At 36.8% G+C, this 24,790-nt stretch overlaps 1 protein-coding gene across 1 annotated transcript in view; it reads left to right on the forward strand.

Annotated features, from left to right (window-relative positions):
• DIAPH3 (diaphanous-related formin 3) overlaps positions 1 to 24,790 on the forward strand; it is a 740,013-nt gene that overhangs the window by 80,843 nt on the left and 634,380 nt on the right. Inside the window, exon 3 of the mRNA XM_006882733.1 lies at positions 8,173 to 8,349. Coding sequence (XP_006882795.1) covers positions 8,173 to 8,349 — 177 coding nt within the window. The remainder of the gene's footprint in view (positions 1 to 8,172; positions 8,350 to 24,790) is intronic.

Below are 24,790 nucleotides of genomic sequence, written 5' to 3' on the forward strand. Positions count from 1 at the left end.
GAGCCTATGGTGATGAAGGAGGAAGTTCAAGTTGCTCTGAAGGAATTGGCAAAAAACAAGACTCCAGGAATTGACAGCATACCAACTGATTTATTTCAACACACAGACGCTGTCCTGGATGTGCTCACTAAGTTGTCCCAAGAAATCTGGAGGACAGCCAGCTGGCCTACTGACTGGAAAAGGTCTATATTTGTTCCCATTCCAAAGAATGGTGACCCAACATAGTGTGGAAATTGTCGAACAATATCATTAATATAATAATCTATTTTGTGAATATACCACAGTTTCCTTAGTCATTCATCCCTTGATAAAAAACACTGGGCTTTTTCCTAGCTCTATTTGCTATTGTAAATAATGCTGTAATAAACATGGGTAGGAGTATGTCCGTTTGTATTGTAGCTCTTATTGCTTTAGGATATGTACCTTGTGGTGGGATTGCTGGATCAAATGGTATTTCTATTCTCAGCTTTGTAGGGAAATGCCAAACTACTTCTCATGCAACATTTTTTGTCCTCACCAGCAGTGTAGGGGAGTTACAGTCTTCCCATACCCTAACCAGCATTTATTTTTTATTTGCTGTTTTTCTGAACTTAGAATTTTTTCCTGTGGTAAGATAGTGTCTCATTGCTATTTTGATTTGTAACTTGATGGCACCTAACAATATAATACCTAATAATGTTAAGCTTTATTTCATGTATTTGTTGGCCATCTGAAAATCTTCTTTAGTGAAGTGTCTATCCATATCCCTTGTCCATTTTGTAATTGGGTTGTTTGTCTTTTTTCTTGTTGAAGTATTAGTGATGTCTATAAATTTTAGAGATGAAGTTCTTGTCAGACGTGTCATTGCTAAATATTTTGTCCCAATTTTTAGATGTCCTGATCATGCAGGTTTATCCTCTGTTGATTGATCATTTTCAGTTATATTTGATGCCTACTTATATCATATGAAGGATGTAGTCTTTGATCTTCTCCATTAAGTGTTTCAAGTCATCTTCACCATCAGCAAGCAAGGCTGTGTCCATCTGCATAACTCAGGTTGTTAATGACTCACCTTCCATTCCTGATGCCATGCTCTTCTTTGTTTAGTCCAGTTTCCAATGATTTGCTCAGCATACAAATTGGATAGCTATGGAGAACAACATCTTTCTGATGTTCTGTGCTTTCAGCCAAGATCTGTCCTGATACCAACAATGATATCACCGATCGCATGGCCTTTTCTGAATCTGGCTTGAATTTCTGGAACGTCTCTTTTGATGTCCTGTGGTAAGCATTTTTGAATAATCATCAGCAAGATTTTATTTGCATATGATAATAACACGAGCTGCTCAAGATCAAAGACTACAACATTCTACATGGATTATATCTCAACATCAAGAGAACAGACTCCTCACCATTGAACCAATAGACAACATCGTGACATGTGGAGAAAAGATTGAAGTTGTCCACGAATTAATTTTATTTGAATCCACAATCAACATCCATAGTAAAACAGTCAAGAAATCACAGTACATGCTACATTGGGAAAATTTTCTTTCAAAGATCTCTCCAAAGTGCTGAAGAGCAACAGTGTCATATTAAAGACAAAAGTGCACCAAATCAAAACCCTGGCATTTTCAGTTACTCTCTGTAGTCGGAAATTTGGACAATGAATAAAGGTGACAGAAGGTGATTTGATGCTTTTGAATTGTGAGTTTAGAGAAGAGTATTAAATACCCTATGGACTGTTGAAAGAACAAACATGTCTGTCATAGAAGAAGTATAATCACTGAGCTTCTCAGAGGCAATTTTGTCTCACATACTTTGGGCATATTGTCAGCAGGAACAAGTCCTTGGCAAAGGCAAAGTTGGAGATCAAAGAAAGCGAAGACGACCCTCAACAAGATAGAGTGACACAATGACTGTAAAAATGCTCCTGGATGTTTCAGAGATGGTGAGGATGTCACAGGATAGGACACTGTTCACATCTCTAGTTCATAAGGTCGTTATGACTTGTAGGCAACCTAATGGGACCTGGCAACAATAACTAGTAGCCTAGTGGCAAGAAGCTGTGCTGCAATGCCAAAGGCATTAGTTTTGAACCCTCCAGGTGCTCTGAAGGAGAAGGATGGACAATCTCCTTCTGTGTGGATTAACTGGTTCTGAAAATCTGCTGGAGAGTCAGCTATAGATTAGTTCTGAATTGAAGGTACACAACAATGACAACAACAACAGATCATGTTTTAGATTAGGACTCCTAAATTTGCATGAAGAATGCCCTCAATCATTGACAATAATGCTGATTAAAGATATTACACATATGCTTTTAATTGTGTTAAAGAATTTCTCTATTTCTGCTCATCTAAGATGATAACATAATTATGATAAAATCAAAAAGGGGGAAATATGGGAAGCCAATATTAAATATTTGTAATAAACTGAATGCCATTTAAATAAAACAAATTTGAAAATGAAAAAAAAATTTCTCTATTGTGTTGAATGTTTTTACAGTAAAGGGGGTTGTATTTTGTCAGATGCCTTTTCTGCATCAATGAGATGATCAAGTGATCCTTTGTTTTATTGTTGTGGTAGATTATTGTGATTATTTTCCTATTGTTGAACCATCTTTGTATACCTGGTTTGTGTCTCATTTGATTATGGTGAATAATTTTTTAAATTTAGTGTTGGATTCAGTTGGTTAGGATTTTGTTGGTAATATTTGCATCTATATTCATGAGAGATATTGATCTATAATTTTCTAAGTGGTGTATTTTTTTTTTTGCTTTATTTTTTTGGCAATATCTTTTTGTTTTTTTAATTTATTATTAACTTCAATGAAAATTTACAAAGATTTTCGATTTCCATTCACTCATTGTTGCACTTTTCTCCCCTCCCAACTACACCTCCAGTACACTATCCTCTTGAAAAAAGTAAAAGAAAAATTCTTTCCTTGTTTTACAATCCCTCCCCCCAGGTCTTCTCCACTATACAGCTTTTGCTCTGGACTCCTGTCATGACAAAAATACCAAATAATTTTCCCTTTTAAACAGTTTTCTCTCTCATCTGTTTCAATGCAGTATACATTATTGAATCCATCCTTCTCAGTCTCCTCCCACCCCCGAGGTCCATCCTTCTTTACAACAGTGACACCATGCAGTATTTGTCCTTTTGTGACTGAGATACTTCACTCAGCATAATGTCCTCCAGGGTCACCCATTTTTAATAATAGTGCATGAGTTCCTTGTTTTTTAGTGCAGCATAGTATTACATTGTGTGAATATACCACAGCTTCTCTATGCATTTGTTTGTTGATGGGCACTTAGGTTGTTTCCAATTCCTTGATTTTGTGAACAAAGCCACAATAAACATGGGTGTGCATATATATGCTTGGATATCAGTTATGGTCTCTTTGGGGTATATTCCCAGTAGTGGAATTGCTGGGTCAAATGGTATCTCTATTTGCAACTTTTTGAGAAAGCGCCATACCACCTTCCACAGTGGTTGTACCATTTTACACTCCCACCAACAGTGAATAAGGGTTCCAGTTTCTCCACAACCTCGCCAGCATTTGTTGCTTGTTGTTCTGTTACGTTTTGCAATTTTGACTGGGGTGAGATGATACCTCATAGTTGTTTTGATCTAAGTGGTGTGTTTTGCTGAATTTGGTTTAAGGGTATTCTTTGGTATACTTGCTTTATAGAATAACTTTGAGAGTATTTTCTTCTTCCTCTTTCTCTGTAATGACATTTTGCATTCTTCCTGGATGATATTTGTGATATCCTCCCACAGCTCATCTGGTCTTAAGTTACATAATTTCCACAGCATTTGTTCTATGGGTTAATACAGGTGAGAACATCCCTTGGGATCACTTTAGAGGTAGTACTGAGTGATTAAGACAGGTGGTGAATTTCCCATAAAGTTACTTCGGTTTTAGTGGGAAAGAGACAGAGTCAACAGCTACAAAAGAAATGATTTTCATGTCATATGAAAAGACATATGGAGGAAATAAACTGTGCTGTGAAAGGAACTGTGCTCCTGTAGATAGCGTGGCCAGGGCATTTCAGGCCTTTCAGTTTCCAGGTTGAAAGGTGAGAAGTAGTTTTATTTCTCAACAATAACTCTTTGTGATAGACATCATCATGAGCTGTTTATTAGTGTTGTCAGCATAGCCCAGTGAGCAAATGGCCAGGCAGCAAGTTGTATATTTAGTAATAAAACTAATAAAAAGGCTAAGCTAGCTACTTTATCTGGTTGGGATCCTCCTTAAATATAGTAGAAGATTGCATCCAAATGGATAATTTTAAGCCTTCTCCACCCTGGATCACAGACTTGCATTCAAATAGCATTGATTCTGTAACCAGAATGAGTTTATGTTTACTAAGTAATTGTTTTGGATTGCTTGAAATGTTTATTCCTTTCTAAATTTTAAGGATCTATATTACTGATCTTATTTTTCTTAATTTTGAAAGGTAGTAAATAATTACTATATCTCTTAAGAGTTAAAAAATATTACTACTCTATTGATATGTACAATGTTATAGTAGTAAAAACTTAAAGCAATTTTCACTATTACAATGTTAGGCTATAGCCGAAAGTCCAGATAGAGTATTATTACAGCCTTTTTAACTTGTTTAATTAATTTTGTTTAAATTGTCATTTCTGATTATCAGTGTCATTGCTCAGTATGCGATCATCCTCAGTAGGGCGCTCATTTAAGTTCTCTAGAAGATAACTGATAGTAATTTATAAAATTTAGTGTACCCCTGATACATCTGGAGCCACATTAATGAAGTGTACTGTCTCCAAATGGTATAGTAGAATTCCGTTAGTCTTTTGTGTATTTCTTTGATCAATTCTTCATCCAAGGCACATCTTTTACTTCCCCTGCCTTGGTTGTATTTGTAGCTCAACTTTGTAATAAGAACTTCCCATAAAATTCACAGTGGCTACTCTGGTGGCTGAATGGTAAGAAGCTGTGTTGCAATCTTAAAGGCACTTGGCTCGAATCTACCTGCTGCTCTGTGGGAGAAGGTTGAGTAGATTCCTCCTGTCTGATTTATTGCCTCAGAAAACCCACTGGAGGGTCAGCTACGGATCAGTTCCAACTGAATGGCACACAACAACAAACAGCACACTGATGTCTTAGTAACAAGAGGTCGCACTCCTAACCCAAACGCACGTGGTTTGAATCTGATACCTGCTTTAGGGAGAAAGTTGGGCATTCCCTCCTGTGATTAACTGCTTCAGAAAACCAGAGGTTTCACTATGAGTTGGTTTGGACTCAAGGGACCTTAACAGCTACAGTACAGAGGCATCAGTTGATTCTTGTTCAGTCTTTCTTATTCATTTTTCAACTTTTAAATGCATATGAAGTAATTATCATAGTCAGCTGCACCTCAGTCTTTAAACTGATGTCTTAGATCATTAGTATGTTGGGTCTTTGGCAGCCGGTTTGCCCCAGTGCAACACATCTTTTGATTTCTTGACTGCTGTATGATGGGTGTTGATTTTTGATCTGACTGAAATGAAATATTTGACGACTTTGATCTTTGGTCTTCTATCATGTTGATGCCTGTTGATTCAGTTATTAGGATGCTTGTTTCTTTGCTCTCCATGAGAGAAAGATGGGCAGTCTCTTCCTGTGTAATTTATAGCATTGAAAAACCTGCTGCAGGTCAGCTATGAGTTGGTTCTGATTCGAAGGCAGTGACTTTGAATTTTTCAGCTTTATAAGTACAAAAATGTATTGCTTTATGTGCTATCCTTTGACTAAATTGTTTGTACACTTTCATAAAAAGATAAATAGTATCTAATTTTTTATTTACATGTGGAGTCACAGAACATTCCATTTAAAAAAAATTTTCTTCAGAAGACAACATTTTCCAAGAATAAAGCTCAGAAGGCTTGAAGGGATACGAAAGAAGGAAGAATGGAAAGGAGAATCATAAGCAGGAAGCACGAAGCATGCTCTTGCATATTGTGAGGATTACCATCAAGTTCACTAATCAGAATTTGTATGAAATGAATGGAAAATCAATTTACTCTGTAACCTTGGACCAGTAACACAATGAAAGTTTAAAAATAAAAAAGGAGACTTTTTCAAGCACTCAATTATTCTGTAATAGAGTTCTCTTTCCATGTAATTTTGTAATGGTGCCGGATCAAGTGGAACAGACATGTAGTGCTTAATAAAACCTGGGGATGATTTTACTTTAAACCTGAGATAGTCATCAAATTCTGTTGAGTACACTAGCATAGGAAGTTCAGTCCACCACCAGTTCCACTGGAGAAAAATGGGAAATCTCCTTAGGTACTTTCTACAGCTTCAGAAATCCCATAAAAGGAGAGCAGGATAGGGGGAAGGGGAAGGAGATGATAGGAGGAAGGGTTTTCCCTTTGCCACAAGTTGCCTTTTCTTTTCTTGTCTTTCTAATCAGTGAAGGATTACAGAAGGGAGCTCTGCTGGCCTAGGGGTAACAGATCTGCTGCTCTAGTCCTAAGGGCACACAGTTTGAACCCACCAGTTGCTCCATGGGAGAAGCATGGACAATCTCTCTCATGTGATAAACTGCCTCTATAAACCCTCTGGAGGGTCAGCTATGGGTTGGTTCTGGTTTGACAGTACACTACAACAACAAAATCAGGGAAAACGAATAAAAGTACTATATAGAAATATTAAGACAGTGATACTTTTGTATGTCATATTATTCTTTGGACCTCTGTGGATTTAAAAGCTTAATGAAGGATATGCTAATTTATCTTACTTTGCCTTTAGCAGTTATAGTGATAGTAATATACAGATTGTTTTTCCACTTGGGTGAAACCTAATCTTCTTCTGTAGTTTAGATGCTAAGCATAGGCGAGAAGTGTGCTAATTCTATTTTATTTCATTACTTTGACAAATTACCATACTATATGTTGATACAAAAGCCATTCTGCTTGTAAAAATGTATTTTTCTCCCCCCACCTTTTATACCTTTTTAAACATTATGAGATTTTTGTATGTAAGAATGCTTTGGAGCTTGTCCTTAAGTGTTTGAACATGCAATTTTCTCTTTGTAATGGTTAAACAAATGCATACACCCTTATGCTTCACTTTAAGCTCTTAACATAGTGTATGACATATAGAAGAAGTTCGATATGAATTTCTGGTTGTTTTTTTTAACATTAATTTTAGAGATTTATGTTAATAAAATTTGTGTTAAAAAATGACATGCCTTCTCTCTGATCAAGATGCTCTGGTATCATTGAGGGTTTAGTATTATGCTACTAACCCAAAGACCATTGCTTGAAACTCTCCAGCTGCTCTTGTGGAGAAAAGGCAGTCTGCTCTCATGGAGATTTACTGTCCTGCAAACCCCTAGGGGCAAGCTTGCTCTGTCCTTTGGGTCTATAATTTGGAGCTAGCTATTATATAGTGGGTTTGGATCTTTTTGGGTATCACTGATAGAACCATGAAGCTATACATGTAAAATTTAGCTTGTCAAATGCTTAAACATACTATTCCCATTTATTGCCATGTTTCTATTTCTCTAATATTGATATTGCCCTAATGGTATTTTACTTAATTTCACTACATTATATGCCTAACATATTAATTAAGTCACCATCTTAAAATTTTTGGGGAAGAGGAGTTCGTCATCTCTATACTTAGTAATTAGATATTACTGTAATTAGATATTAAGTGATGACAATGAGACAATGACTCAGGATAGTAACTAGGCCTATTCCTTCTAAAATTTTAAACTTACTTTGTTGTGGGAAATTATATATATCTCAAAATAAGAATAAAAATATATATACAATTCAACATTTTCTACAGGTACCATTAGTGACATTTATTACATTGTCTAACCATTTATGAAGATGTATAGATCTGGAAACCTGATGGAGGGTTGCTTTGAGGCAAAATGTATTTACTGGGAATGGGTTAGGTACACTTTTCAGGCTTTCTGAGGGATTTTTTTCCCCCTTTCCTCCCTGCCTTCAGATAAGGTTGTTGCTAAAAACTTTTCCTTTATAATTACATTACTATTTTAGAATTTTAAAAGCTCTAGTGCTAATGCTTCTCAGTGGGATCACAATGGTAATGTAATTGACCCTCATTTCGCCCCTGCCCCACTTTATGAATTAGATAAAGAATTCTGTTGTGGAAAGAAATAACCTATATATGTACTATTTTATTTTTCTTTGTAGTTGGACAAATTTGCCAGCATACGAATTCCAGGGAGCAAAAAAGAGAGACCACCTGTCTCCAACTTGAAGACTGGATTTGCAAGTAATGATTGTTCTTCGGCATCTTCAGAAATGATGGAAAGCAATCCAAAGCCACTGTCAGAGAGTGAAGTCTTAGAACTTTTTGAAAAGATGATGGTACGAATTTTAATTCTTTCCAATAAAAAATGTGTAAAGAAAGACCTTAGCTTTTCATATTAGTGGACTACTAACTGTCTAAAGTACATAGGAGGATTTTTCCCCCATAGAAAGACTTTTAATGTCACTGAAGACATCACTTTATGATTACACTAATGAAATATGTAAAGAAAAATATCACTCTGATGTTTAGCTTTGTACAGAATATACGAAACATAGACACTTTAAAGATGTTTGTCTCATGGATTATGTAAGTGGTCTATCTGTATTCTATTACATTTTAGAGTAAGGGTCATACTATTGTGCTATTTCTCATGTGTGCGTTTTTAAAACTTGTTATATTTCTTGAATCTTAAGGTAACCAAATTCTTTCTATTCTCTGCAGTAGCTATGTCTGTGGCGACTTGAATATGTTTTTGGTTTTTTTTTTAATGTGTCTTTCTGGTAGTGACTTTTAGTGTCATTTGGTTTCAGACAATGGTAATTGTTCCACTTACTCAGCACCTGGTTTTTAATCTGGCTTGACTAATTTGGCCAATAACCTACATATTCTGAGGAGATTCAAGCCATTACCACGAAACTACTGCTAATTTAATAAAAACAGACTTATTAAATATGTAGTTTCTACATTCAATTCCGATTGCTTGTGCCCTAAAAGTCACAGCAAATGTTTGAAAAATTAAACGAGTAAGAAATGCTAGAAGCTACATAATATTTAATTTTTTTTTTTTAATGTAACTTCAGAGTAGGAAGAAATTGCCTTACTTTTAAAGATACTTAATTAGCTTTGGGGAACATGAGAATAGAAAAGATATTTTAGAAATCTAGGAAAGTTTTGTGGAGAGTGTGAACTAGAACTTGGTCTTGGAGGAGATAGGATTTTAATAAATGCAGAGGAGGTTTTCTGTTCAGCTGGAGGATCAGCAGTGAACCAATCTAGAGCTACGGTACAGTTAACTCATGGGAAGGCCGATAGGGAGCTTGGGAAATTAGATTGAAATGATAGATTGAGACAAAGTTTGAGAGAGTTTTTGTATGCCATTCACGCTGCTGCTGTTATAAATCACATGGCAGATGATTGCTCATCTTTCTCCTTTGTGTTCAATTCCTTATCACTAGGTCATCAGGGCTCTCTATGCCATTCATATACGTTATTTAGTTATTTATTCCTTTAGTGTTGTAATTTATCTTATATATGTCTTTTAAAATATATTGGTTTTGAATGGTTTTACACTATTTTAGTTCTTAGGAAAATTATTGCATTTGCCTGGTAGCCTAGTGATAAGGGGCTACCCTGTCACCCTGAAGGCACACAGTTCAAATCTTCTAGCTGCTTGTCAAAGAAAGATGGGTAATCTCTTCCCATGCAATTATACTGCCTCTGAAAGCCACCTGGAGGGCCAGCTATGAATTGTTTCTGATGCAACGGTACGTAACAACAGCAATTTAGTTAAGAATTTTAAGTTATATTTGAAAATGGTAAATAATAACTTTCTAATGTTTATCTGTAGTCAGTGATATATTTGCCCTCAGATAGCTGGATAACTGCTATGGAGTCAATTCTGACTCATGGTGACCTTATACAATGTTTTGAAATATTACCTGGTTCAGCATGATCCTCCCACAGTCAACATACTCATCAATATGGCTGTTGTGTCATTCAGTCTCATGAAGGGGTTCCCTCACCTGACACTTTATTATACCAAGCATGCCGTTCTTTGTAGTGATGATGTGTCCAAAGCCAGGTTGGTTGGACAATTTTCTTTTGTGATCCATAGAAACTTAACTTATAGCTAACTTTTGGAAGTAGATTGCCAGATCTTTCTTCCTATCTATCTTAGTGTGGAAGTTCCAGTGAAAAAAGTCCACTCATTGATATTTCTGGTTTTTAAAATATATATAGTATCGCTTCCAACATCAAAGCAAACGCATGCCACTACTGTATGGCAAACTTCAAGTGTTTATATGTAGCCTCATTCATGGAGGTTCATAAGATCTCTGAGGAAGAAAAAAATACCTAGTTTGGGTTTTTGTAGAGTCTTCCCATCAACGTTATTTATTGATTTCTGATTTTTATCACTGAGCATACTTTTTATTAGCATTTATTTGTATGAATTTTAGACTCATGTAGATTTTAGTGTTGTGTCAGCTCTTGATGAAGTGCTAATTTTGTTTTAAGGTCACCACATGTAAATGATTTCTTATGAACTCTTCTTCATGAGTTGATACGATTTCAGCCAAGAACAGACAAAACTCAATTCTGAGGATGTAAAGTTCTTGAGAGTAAAGTGACCCTCGTGCATGGACTCTATATATAACCATTCGCTCAGGTTTCAAGATTTTTATTGGACTTCTGACAACAGCAAGACTTGGGTTTTTTTTTTTGTTTGTTTGTTTTTAAGGCATTATAATTCCTGTTGCCATTTGAGCAGGTAGTTCAGGTGAAGGCCATGTTTGTTTAGGAGCTGATAGAATGCAACTACCCACAAAATACTAAATAGGGTTTGTGATGTTCTCTTCTAAACAGTATCACTTTAGAAATCCTTTATTCTTTTTCATAGTTTTACTCAGGAGAAGAGTAAAACCATCAATTAAATGGGATAGGCAGATATCAACATTTTTTGGGTTATTTATAGAATACATATTTAATAACTGGGCCAGATCACTTGTTAATAAGCCTTAATCAAGTCTGTTTGTTGACAGTAGATCTTTTGCAATCAAACTCTTACTTTACTCAGCAGAAGTAAAATGAAACTGGTTTCTTAGAGAATGAGTTAGTCACAATTGAGCTTTTTCTCTAAAATTATTTGCCTTTTCTTCCTCACTCCTCAACCATTTGACTGCCCTTTGTAGGGGAGGGTTTTTTTACTTTTTGAAACATGTGTCCTAGTGATGTTTCTCTGGTTTTTTAGAGTCCCATTTTTCCGAGAAATTGAAAGTTGTTTGTCTGTGATGGATGCTAATTTTAAATTCTGTTTTTTTGGCTTTTACATATCTGTAACACTTTCATTAAAGAAAATTCTTTTGAGAAAGTAGCAGTTTTGGATAATCAGACATTTTAACCTTTTTATTATTCTTTAGCATGTAATTTTTTTTTATTTTATTTTATTATTTTTGTGTGCGTGTACCGTCAAATCAGATCTGACTGGTACAGGAGGAGATTGCCCCTCCTTCCCCGGCAGAGCATCTGGTGGATTCGAACCGTGCACCTCTGGGATTGTAGTTGCAGCTTCTTGCCACTAGGCCACCAGAGCTCCCCTAGCATGTAATTTTTTAAAATAAATTATACTTATTTAACATTATCAAAGGTATTTGAATAATTTTTACATGAAATAGAACGTTAGTTAGGAAAACCACTTTTCTTCTCCCTCAAGACAGTGAAGATTGCTTATTTAATGATTCCAAATGTAGGCAGCCCTTGGGTTGTAAACAAGACCTGTTTAAGTTGAATTTGTAAGTCAGAACAGGTCTTCCTTTTTTTGTCTAGTTTTTGTTTAGTGCAAGGCAACACTTGAAAAGCCTTTTCACTGGTTTTAAAATATGTACTTTGTAGCGAATGAAGTTTATTATGATGACGGATCTATTGCAAGTAGGGCGTTACTGTAGTCATTTCAAAATGAGAACAAATTTTTTTTTTCTTTTTTTCCCCTCAAATTTATTGAATGTTAAAGTGCAATTATGAATTGTCCATTATCTGATTTTCATGCCCAGGGACTGCCTGTGTGGTAGAATACTTCAACATCTATACTCTCTAAGCTTCTACCTAGCAAATTGTTGCCTTTGAATCCTGCGATTGGTGAAGGACAATGAATATATTGTGTACTGCAAAAAGAAAAAGTCTACCATGGGAAAAAGTGCAGGTATAATGCTTCCTGGACGTGAGCATGGCAAGGCTTCATCTCACGTCCTTTACTCGTGCTGTCAGGAAGAGTCGGTCCCTGGAGGAAGACATCATGTGTGGTAAACAGCGAGTCAGTGAGAAGAAGCACCTTTAACAAGAAGGTTTGACACAGTGACTGCAAATGGACTCAGGCACAACAGTAATTTTAAGGACGATGCTATAGTGGAAAGGGCGGTATTTTACTGTGTTGTTGTTGTTGTTGTTGTTATGTGCCGTTGAGTCGCCTGCGACTCACTGTGAACCTGAACTGACTTGCTGGCACATGACAGCTAAATACCTCATACGTATTTGATTGTATTTATGCATTTTTTTGGTGGTAATGTAAATGATTTGTTTCTAATTTCTAATCCCACTTACTCATTACTTGTGTATAGGATAGCCATTGGCTCCTGAAACCTTACTGTAATTGCTTAGAAGCTCAGGATTTTTTGTTTTCTTTTATTTGTTTTGGATTTTAGTTATATCAGTTATATCACCTTCAAGCAAAAGTATTTCATTTTTGCTTCTCAGTAGGACTTCAAGGGTAATGTTGTTTTGAAGTGGTTAGAAGGAATATTCTTGTCTTACTGTATGTCTAAGAATGTAAACATCTAATTTCTTATTATGAAGAAATCCTGTTATTAATATCCTACTCTGTTAATTTTTCAGTCTTTAAACTGAGTATATTCTATGTCTGATTAAATGAGTTATTATAAATGATACATTTCTGTTCTTTTCATTAGATTAATATTCTAATTTTTTTAACAGATCTTTATTTGTTTGGACTGTGAGCACTAAAGGTTATTTCTATTTAACCATCTCTTCATGTCATCACTGCTATACAGTTGTGGAATTGAATGTTGAGTGAATTGATCGTCTTTCTTCCTCTCACACTCTTTTAAAGAAATATAATGTTTAAACAAATAATAGAAATCTCTGTATATAAATATGGATTTTTTTTATGTTCATCTGAGATTTATGATAGATTTAGAACTATCTTTACTTAAGGCTAAGATCCAAAAAAGAAGTGAACTGATACTATTGTTGTTGTTGTTGTTAAGTGCTGTCAAGTCGTAGATGACTCATAGTGACCCTATGAACGAAAAACCTGAGCACTGTTCATAGAATTTCCATAAGCAAGCCATTTCAGAAGTGGATCCAAGCTTATTTTAACTGGGAAGCTCCACCAAACACTGTCCACCAAGGGTAACTGTTATCGTATTTGGCACATCAGTGTCACAATGTTTAGCATCACGGCAACTATGAGTTACCCCTGTACAGCAATGCACAGACCAGTGCTATATCACATAGAAGAAGAATATATAATTAAATTAAAACATCTATGTGTCAGAGAGTTCGACAATGACTAGGGAGCATAGAAGGACAATTGATGCCTTTGAGCTGTGGTACTGGAGAAGAGTATTGAATGTACCATGGACTGCTAAGAATACAAACAGATTCAACGTGGAGAGGGTTAAACCGGGCTGCTCCTTGGAGGCAAGGATTCTGAGGCTTCGTTTGACATACTTTGGACATCTTGTAAGGAGGGACCAGTCCTTGGAGAGGGACATCATGCTTGGGAGAGTGGAGGGACAGCCCAGGAGGGGAAGACCCTCTATGAGGTGGATTGATTCAGTAACTGGGTTAATCGGGGTGGGTATGTCAGAGACAGTGCAATTGGCACAGGACTCAGAAGAGTTTAGGGCTGTTGTACACAGGGTCACTATGAGTCGCTAGCGACTCGATGGCATAAAACAACAATAACGACATAGTATATCAATCAGTTCGTCTTCTGATACTACAGATATATTTAAATTAATTGTGGTGAAGTTGATGAGAAAATAATTAATCTTAGAATCTTACACCATTTACCAACTTTGTGTTTATGGTGATGGCAATTTTATTCTATTTTTTCCTTTTTACTCTTCCATGTCTTATGTATGTGAACAATTGCTGCTGTCAGGTTGGTACTAATTCAGCAAGTATTCAGAGGCTTGAGAGGAGGTTGCCCATCTTTGTCACGTAGAACAGCTGGTGAATTTGAAAGAAATGCCTTTGGATTGGCAGCAGAATACCTACTAGGCTACCAGAGCTCTACTACACAGACAGACAGGCAGACACACATACATATACTCACTTTCTTTCTCTCTCACTCTCTCTGACCACTTAGTGCCTATTTTGGTGATTGTGCAAATGATATGTCAAAAGCCACAGGAGATTGAATGAAAAAGAGAAACCAACAAAGAACAATCTGTTAATTTCTCCAAGTATTTAATGGCAACTATAGATTCCTATCAGCAGTTAGTTTATTTCAAGTATTAGTTTTCTTTACAAATCTGCTTTTCTGTGTCATGAGCATGTTTTAGTTCTCACAAACTAAAAAGTGTGTTTGAGGTAGACTATATAAAGTGAGATAGGTTCTGTGGGAGTGCTTTGTTCTGATCTATTAGTTGTCACCTTTCCCCTCTGCTTTGGGTAGAAATTGAAAAATTCAGGGAAAGTTGGTTTAAAAGCAGCCCAAATAATAATCCCAATATGAAGAGGAAGAGAGTATAGAAGTGTAGGGCAATTGTCAAGTTGATTCATGGGTTGCGTTTGTCAGGGGGATAATGCCAATGCTTAGTTTTTCTTCCAGATCCAGATAAATGAGAAAATAAATGATTTAGGAGCATTGGATTTTGCCTGGTAGGATTTTTGCCTTGTGGGAGTTCACAAAGCCCATAAAATGGTTGAAGAAGAGATTTTTGAAAGGATGAATGTTATGGCAGTGTTTAAGCATGCTGTTTGCCCAATTAGGATGCTTGCAGGCATATCATTTTACAATTGTAAAAGCCTTTTCTCAGTTTTATTTTCTTCCACAGTAGTCAGCCTTTGTATTTTAAGTCAAATGGCCATTTTATCCTTTATGTATTTTAGTACAAAAATGTCATTTGTTTAGAAAATTTGAAAAAGCAAGTAAATGAATGAAACTCTGTCAGGCCACAGCAGTTTTATGTACAGGATTATATAACAGATACGTGCGATGCTATGTCCTTATGCATTTCTTGAGCAATTCCAGCAATATTATGCTCCAAAATAAAGTCGATTTGTGCAGTCATAATTTTGCATATGTATTTCAGTTCTTGTGCCAATATTTATGGTATTTATAAGAAAAGTGTTATATTTCTTGAAAGTAGAATTAGAGGTAATTGAAATTTAGTTACAGATTAAAATAGTTTACATTCTTTCCATTATATCCAGTTATAATATTATAAAACCTTCTGAAGCTTTGGGTCGGTTCCGACTTGAGGACAAACAACAATTATTTTGGGATAAGGAGACCTGTTAAAATATTTGCTCGTGTATCAGGCTACTAACTGAAACATTGGCCATGAGAATCCACCAGCAGCCTCCTCCTATAATGGTATACAGTCTCAGAAAACTGTGGAGGAGACAAAAGTGCTGCAAGACTTGAAGGCAGTGGGTGTGGTTTTGGTTTTGATACTCTAGTGATCTGTGGAAATTATTGAACAATATCTTTGATTTCACATCCAAGCAAGATTCTGCTGAAAATTCTCCAAAAACAACTAGAGCAGCACGTCAGCAGAGAACTGCCAAATGTGCAGGATTGGTTTAGAGGAGGCCATGGTACTAGAGATATTATAGCTAATGTTAGATGGATCTTGACAGAAAGCAGAGAGTACCAGAGGAATGTTTGTCTGTGCTTTATTGACTATGTAAAGGTGTTTGACTGTGTGGATCTCAACAAACCGTGGCTGACTCTGAGAAGAATGTGAATCCCAGAACACTTGATTGTGCTAATGGGAAACCTATACTTGGACTATGAGGCAGTTGTCAGGACAGAGCAAGGAGACACTACATGATTCAAAATCGGGAAAGGTGTACACCAGTTATGTATTCTGTCTCCATACCTTTTTAATCTATATGCAGAGCAGATCATCCAGGAGGTAGAGCCATGTGAGGAGGAATGTGGCATCAGGATTGGAGGAGGATTCATCAACAGCCTGTGTTATGAAGATGACACAACTCTGCTGGCTGAAACTGAGGAGGACCTGAAGCTCTTGCTATAGAAGATCAAAGACTGCAGTCTTCAATATACATTGAAGCTCAACATCAAGAAAACAAAGATTGTCACCACTGGGCCAATTGGCAGCAGCGTTATGGATGGTGAAGAGATTGAGATTGTTATCAGTTTTAGTTTGCCTGGCTCCACAATCAACACTCTTGGTATCAGCAGCCAGGAAATGAAGAGACTAATTGCTTTGGGAAAGTCTGCTGTCAGGGACCTCTCCAGAGTACTGAGGAGCAATGATCTTGGTCTGGAGACTAAGGTGTGCCTGATCCAGGTCATAGTGTTTCCAGTTGCTTGTTATGCATCAGAGAGCTAGACATTGATTAGGAATAACAGAAAAAAAAATTGCGGCCTTTGAGCTTTGGTGCTGGACAAGAGTGTTAAATATACCATGGACTGCTAGGACAACAAACAGCTTTTTCCTGGAGAAGGTGAAATAAGGCTGCTCTTTGGAGGCAAGGATTCTGAGACTGCCTGACATACATGTTACAAGGTGGGACCGTTCCTTGGAGGGGGACATCAGGCTTGGGAGGGTGGAGGGACAGTGCAGGAGAGGAAGATTCTCAATGAGATGAATCAGTTCAGTCACTGAGGCAATGGGGGTAGGTGTGTCAGAGACAGTAAGGTTGGCACAGGATAGCAGGGTTTAGAGCACTAAGAGTTGCAAGCAACTCAATGACACATAACAACAACAACAGTGTGATCTTGTTATAATAAAATCTTCAAAGACTTTACCCCTCAAATATGCACAAATTCATGGGTAAAGAGGTTAGGACTCCAGCATAGCTTTTCAGGTGACCTGATTTAATCTGCTACATCCAGTGTTGATATAAACAATATATAGATGTTCTTTACAATCACATTTATACAGGATTATAAAGTTTTATATAAGAAATTTTATGTGGTAGAATGTATGGACAAAAGAAAACCTTTCTATAGTTTAACATATTTATAGACATTTGCCTGTATGCGTATAAAAAAGAATGATAAAGTTAATTCTGAATTTCAGGTTCTAACATTTGTAGAATTTCAAAACTAGGTGAAATTTATTTGGCCCTTTCTGTTGGAGACTATATAATGACCTAGAATTGTCATGAGTGTTCTCATCTTTTATTTGACACTAAGACCCAAGCTGACAGGACATAACAAAAAAATGTGATTCCTAGCAGTAAAACGATACTAAGGTAGGCATAAATGGTACCAAGCATTGTGTGCTCTGGAAGGTAACTTCACATGTGGGTAAGACCAGTTACACCCTGTAACATTTAGGCAACATTGTACTTAGAAACTGTTGAGTTCTGAATAGAGAATTAGGGAGTCATGGTCCTCCTCTTAAAATGCTAAACTAATTTGGATGGTTATAATATTTAAATTTGGATAATTGCTGTTGTTTTTGTAAGAATATTTCTGTTGTTTTGCTATTGCAGTCTTTTAGTTTTACCTTTGAATGTTACATGTATTGAAATATATATATGTAAGCTTCTATTCATTATGATATATTCTTTTCTAGTAACTCTTTTACTTTTCTGATCTTGGCTCTACCTGTCTGCAGTGTTTTTCCTCTTTGTTCAACTTACCTTTGCATCTGTCCATTTTCAAGAATTTCGTGCTTGTAGATATTCACTTAATTTTGCAAATAGTCAATCATTTTAGATTTATTCCAACTCTGACTCTCAACTATCCCACTCAATTTGATGTATGTAAACTTAATAAGCTTTCTGTCTTGTAAAGTCCACAGCGATGAATGAAACTATTGAGTATGATGTTTGTAATTCAATTGAAAAAAAAATTCCCCTCTCTTATTGCCATTCTCCGCGTGGTTACTTCTCGGTGCTCCGTGTGCACTAGAATATTATGATTACATCTTTCTTCCTCTTTTCTTAGTTTTTCTAAAGGAGCCATTAAGTAATTTGCTTTTTATTAATATTTTATCAGTGTCGATAGAATCAGAATGGCTGAATATCGGAGCACACTGGTATTTATCTGGTTGTGGGAGCTTGTAGCACCATCAAACCCATAAAGATAATCTTGCTGTTGTTGAGTGTCATCAGGCTGACGGCAACTCCAAGACCCTGTTAATAACAGATCAAAACCATGCCCTCTCCTACCCCATCCTCCCAGTTCCCACTGGGCTCAAGTCTGTTTTGGTGTCATCACTGTGTCAGTCCATCTCCTTGACTCTCTTTGTGTCTTTTGCTGCTACTCTAATTTTCCCAACATGATACATTTTTTCCCCGACTTGTACCTCCAGACAACATGTCCAAAGTATGAGAGACAAAGTTTCAGCTTCCTTTCCTCTAAGGAACAAGCTAGTTGCACTTGCTCCAAGTGGGATTTTTTTTGTTCTTTCCTGGTCCATAGTCTTTTCAATACTTTTTACTCACTCCACAATTCATATTTGTCCATTCTTCTTTGGTCTTTCTTATTCTTTGTCTTCCTGTGCAACTTCCAGATGCATAAGAAACAATTGATATTACCAATGCTTGAGTAAGGTGTACCTTCTTCTTTAAATTGATATTGATGCTCTGTAAAACGGTAAAGATGCCCTTAAAAGCAGATTTTTTCCAATTAAATCTTTTTCATTCTTTACTGTGGTTCCAGTGAGTGTGTTCTTTTATGTATATATGTATTTATTTAATATGGAATGCTTCCCAAATTTGCATGTCATCCTTGTGCAGGATGTTCTTTATTGTTCCAATTTTAGTATAGGTACTATGTATTGCAATGGGAAAGTCCGCTGTTAGGGACCTCTCCAAAGTACCGAAGAGCAGTGTCACTCTGGAGACTAAGGTGCGCCTGATATAGGCCATGGTCTTTGCAATCACTTGCCATGTGTCAGAGAGCTGGACCATGACTTGGGAGGATAGAAGGAGAATTGAGGCTAGCAATTGAATGATAGAATTTTATGCAATCAGTGATACACCAACATATAAACAGTGAATTCACACATGGACCCTCACCGATGTAATACACAGGAACTGTGTTGATAATGTCTGTGAAAAGAGAAGCAGTGTAAGCAATTTAAACAGGGTTATCAACAAACGAACAAATATATGAGGAGAATCTTTTGGATTATCATAAAATCTGCTATTTTGACTACATGCCTTTGATCTGGTTTCCTGATCAGAGCTCCTATTGACCTATTCAGTATCTGCATGCAAATTGGAAAAGATGAATCTTTTGGGTAGACACAGTGAGAAAAGCATCAGTGGAAATTTTAGACCCATCCATAACTTGACCAGATGTTGTTGGGCAAGACTCAACACTTGCCCTGCTCCAAGTTACAAGGGGTAGCACCAGCTCCTTGCAGTCAGTGGTGTGTGGCTCCTTTAAAAAGTGATGGCTTGTGCCAGAACCACTGCATAAACAATCTACCCAAGAACTGGTGTACATCATTGTCGACTGGCAATTCCCAGAATTGTTTAGGAGTAACAGTAACTCAGAACTAATTCTGGCTGTGTTACTTCTAGTTTTAGTTTTAGATCCTAGGACATATCTACATCTCATACATTTATTCCAAAACGGGATTGTTGTTATGTATTATTGAATATGAATGAATTCATAGCTGTTTGCCCAGTGGACTTTCAGAGGCTGTAAATTGCATGTGAGGGTATCTTTTCTTTCACAGAGCAGCTGGTGGATTTGAACTTCTTGCCTTTGGGGTTGGCAGCATAACTCTTTATCCACTAGGCCCTTAGAGCTCCTTAAGATTAGCAGATTAGCACATTCTATTTGAGAACTTTTATTACATCTTCTTCTTTTCACTGTGAAAGAGGAAGTGGGTAACTTTAGGTTAGCTGTGAATGAGAAATCTTATATAAAAGGAACTGGGGCTAAGGGCAGGTACTTTGGGTAGACACAACCCCTCCCAGGGAGAAAGATAGACAATATCTTATGATTTACAGCCTCTGAAAGTCCATGGGAAGGTCATTTATGAGGTGGTTCCAACTCAATGGCAGTGTGAGAGAAGCATTTATGTTTTTATATATTGAGACGAAGTAGCTGGGAAGAATTTAATGAAACAGGATTGAAGAAAGAAAATTGATAGTGCCATGCCCTTTTAGAGGATGGGAAGAACTAGTATTCCCATCTTAATTGGAAAATTGAATAGGTGAGAAGATAGGAAGTGACAGAGATAAGTGTGCAAATGAATTGGTAGTGCAAGAAACAGGAAATTGATAGGTTCTTCCCCCCCCCAGAGAAAATTGCGTGTAACTTGCTGAGAATGATATGTAGTGGTTTAATAGCTCCTGGAGAATGGCAGATTTGAAATAAGGACCTGAGGAAATGTGAAAAGGAGATAGCAGTAGGATTTTCTAGAAATGTGTGAAGTGATGGATCAACATGTGCTGGAAGAAAATGGAGAGGTCAGGAAACTGGATGTGTTATTAAAGTCAAGATAAAAGGTGGTGTGGGAGTGGGAAAAGAAAGACTAGAGAGAAGAATTCTGTAAATAATTCTGCTACCTCAGGTAGACAGTTTGTTTATAATGGAAAGGTCAGGGGCTGTTTTGGTGAGAGCAAATCTTGGGAGTGTCAGAGGAGTGAATACATGATGTTGTCCTTATAAGTGCTCACTGATACTATTAACCCCAAAGGAAATGGGCTTTTCCCCCGTGCACAGACTACTGAGGGAATGAATTGCTGATTCTGAGGCTTTAGTACCTCTTGGAGGATGTGTCAGTTGGCAAAACATAATCCACATAAGAATGCTGTAAAATTGTCATATATCCTTCACCCATTTTTCTTAGATTGAGAATCTTACATTCTTTTAGTGAAATCATCAAAACTATGAGCTTAACATGAATTAACTATTTCCAACTAAATTCCTATTTCATTTAGTTTTCCTACCTTTCCATCATACCCTTTTTTCTGTTCTAGGATGCCAGCCAAGACTATAGTTTGCTTTTAATCATCACTGCAGCCCAGTCTTCTCCAATCGGTGACAGTTCTTTACCTTTTGTGGGACTTTGGAATGATGATCCTGGTTATCTTTTTTGTAGAATATTTCTCCATTTGTGATTGGCTGGATTTTTCAAAGATTTAGGTTGAAGTATCTTGGAGAAGAGATACCACAGAGGTCATATACCCTGTGTATCAGGGGTACACGATGTTGATATGTCTTTTTATTGATGCTATTAGCTTTGATTAATTTAAGATCGTGTCTGCCAGGTTTTGCCATGGAGAAGTTAATATTTTGAACCAAGGAGAAAAAGAGACTTGTACAACCTCAAAAATATCCTCTATTTATTATAATTTTTTTTGGGTTAGAGCTACATTGTTTTGCCTTTGGTCTGCTGGAGCTTTTCTGGTTGGCCTTTGTGCCCCTGTGACATACTTTCAGCTTTTCCACTTTTATTTGTTACTTTTTTGACAACACATTTATTTGGTCTTTTAACTCTTGTGTGTGTGTGTGTGTGTGTGTACTATTCACATGTATTGAATTAAAATATCTATTTTTTTCTCTAGTATTTCTTCTCAGTTTTCTGAAATCTGTCACCAGTGCCAGTCAGAGTCAAAAGGGAAAGCAGCACAGTCATTCAATTTCTGTGCAGTCTTTAATTGGAAAGAATTAACCAAAGGAAAAGTAGTTTTTTTGTTTTACAACTCCTGGTTTCCCTGGGCAAAATGGTTTCTAAACAGGTATAGTTTTAAGGACGAGTTCATTCATAATGTATATTGCTAATGTGTTAATAGAACATTAACAAGAACAGCAGTATACTTTGCAGATGGTATTAAAGTTTTGAATGCTCATTTTTAAAAATGCAATATATTCAGCTAAAATGCAAATTGATGAGATTTTTCCATGGAAATAGAAATTTATTTCATATGTCTAATGAAATTTTAATACTGTTGTTGTTAAGTGCCATCAAGTCACTTACACCTCATAGAGACCCTATTTACAACTGCTCTGAACCTTGCTCTCTCCTGAGCCAACTTGTCTCCAACACACCCACCCGCATTATCCCAGTCACTGAGTAATTTCATCTCATCCAGTCTCTTTCTCTTCTGCACTATCCCTCTACCCTCCCAAGAATGATGTCCCTCTCCAGGGACTGGTCCCTCCTTGCAACATAGACAAAGTATGTCAGAACCTTTGCCTCCAAGGAACAGCCCGATTTCACCCTTTCCAGGATGAACCTGTTTGTTCCCCTAGCAGTATATTCAGTACTCTTCTACAGTGCCACAGCTCGGAAATCAGTTCTCTTTCTGTCATCCCATGTCATCGTCCTGCTCTCTGATGCATAACAAGTAATTGCAAAGACCATGGCCTGTATCAGGCACACCTAAGTCTCCAGACTGACATCGTTTGCTCCTCAGTACTCTGAGAGGTCCCTGACAGCAGATTTTCTTAGTGCAATTCATATCCCCCCCCCATTTTCCCCAACATTTGTTATAAACCTTTCAACATGTTACAAAGTTGAAATAATGGTACATGTACAGCCATGTTCTTAAACTCAACGTTTTACTATATTATCGCATATCTTCCCAATATACTGATCCTTCATCTTTTTGTTTATTTGTTGTTGCACATTTTCTCCCCCCTCCCCAGCCCACCCTTCAGTGCACTTCTTGTTCCTTGTTGTCATGCATATAATGCCTAGACATACATTACTTTCAGACAGTTCTTCCCTCATCTGTTCTAATACAGTATTCATTATCTATCCACTCTTTTCCCATTCTCTCCCCAACCCCCCATGTCTGTCCTATTTTATAAAAGCATGTTATGCAGTATTTGTCCTTTTGTGACTGAAATATTTTACTCAGCATTATGTCCTTATGACTCCCTCATGTGTAATGTTTTACAGGTTCATTTTTTCAGTACTCCATTATGTACCATAGTTATTCTATCCATTTTTTTTTTGTTGATGAGCACTTGAGTTACTTCCATCTTTGTTGTTGTGAATAACACAGCAATAAATATGGATGTTCATACGTCTGTTTGAGTCATGTCTCTGGTTTCTTTAGGGTGTATTCCAGTATTGCAATTGCTGGATCAAATGGTATTTCTATTTCTAACTTTTTGAGAAAGCGCCAGACTACCTTCCATAGTGGCTGTAGCATAGTACATACCCACCAGCAGTGAATTGCAATCTCTCTATAACCTCACCAGCATATGTTGTTTATTGCTCTGTTGAACTTTACTGTTATTGTTTGGGACCATCCCTCATCTGTCTTATTTTTTTATTTATGCATTGTAAACTATTTGCAGAGATCTAGAATCTCTTTTCATAGCTTTATTTTTATAGCTTTTATACTTTATAGCTTTATTCCTATACTGTAAAGTTCAACGTTAAAAGCATACAGTTCTGTTTGTTATTTTTGATGGCAGTTTGTCTTTTGATTTCCTGGTTGCTGGTACCAAGAGTGTTGACTGTGGACCCAAGCAAACTAAAGCTGTTAACGATCTCAATATCTTCACATTTTATCAAGATGCTGCCAGTTGGCCCAATAGTGAGAATCTTTGTTTTCTTGATGTTGAGCTCCAGTCCATATTGAAGGCTTCACTCCTTGACCTTCTGCAGCAAATGCCTCAGGTTCTCCTCAGTTTCAGCAAGCAGGGTTGTGTCATCTGCATAATGCAGGTTGTTGATGAGTCTTCCTTCAGTCCTGATTCCACGTTCCTCCTCTTAGAGCCTAGCCTCCCAAGTGATCTATTTTGCATGTAGATTGAAAAGGTATGGACATAGAATGTGTCCCTAGTGTACGTACATCCTTCCCAATTTTGAAGCATGCAGTATCTCCTTGCTCTATTCTGACACCTGTCTCCTAATCCAAGTATCAGTTTCACATAAGCATGAATGTTCTGGGATTCCCAGTCTCAGAGTCAGCCACAGTTTGTTGTGATCCACACAGTCAAATTCCTTTGCATAGTGGATGAAACACAGATAGACATTCCTCTGGTACTGTCAGTTTGTTCTGAGTCATAGAAGCCCTGTCCAGTACTTTGTCATTGCTTTGTTTGAGCCCTTGGCGGCATCCACTTTATCGGCCATAGTACCAGTCCATTTTGTTGAGGGTCATCTTTTTAATTTGACCTCTAGTTGACCAGACAATTCTCTCTAGATTGACTTCTGGATAACATGTCCAAAATACATGAGAACAAAGTCTTATTATCTTTATTTCTAATGAATGTTCTGGATGTATTTCTTACAAGGATTTTTTTTGTTTTTAAATTTTATACTGGCTTATTTTCAAAGTTTGAATACATTGTTTTTTCACACTGGATCTTTCCCATTTCCTTCACCCCTCCCCACCCATCAAATTGTGTAATTACCTGTAAACTCCCACTCTGTCCATCCCCAAGTTTTATCTATTCATTCTTTTGACAATCTATTAGATATTCTTATCAACATTATAGTTTAAAGGCATCAATTTTTCTTTAGCTTTCCTTATTTATTGTTCTACTTGTACATGCATATGCTGTTATTGTTAGGTTCCATCGAGGCAAGTATGACTTACAGAAACCATAAGAATAACAGATCTGAA

This window comes from Elephantulus edwardii, unplaced genomic scaffold, assembly GCF_000299155.1.
Source record: "Elephantulus edwardii isolate Elephantulus edwardi_28Jun2011 unplaced genomic scaffold, EleEdw1.0 scaffold00023, whole genome shotgun sequence".
Taxonomy (NCBI): Eukaryota; Metazoa; Chordata; class Mammalia; order Macroscelidea; family Macroscelididae; genus Elephantulus; species Elephantulus edwardii.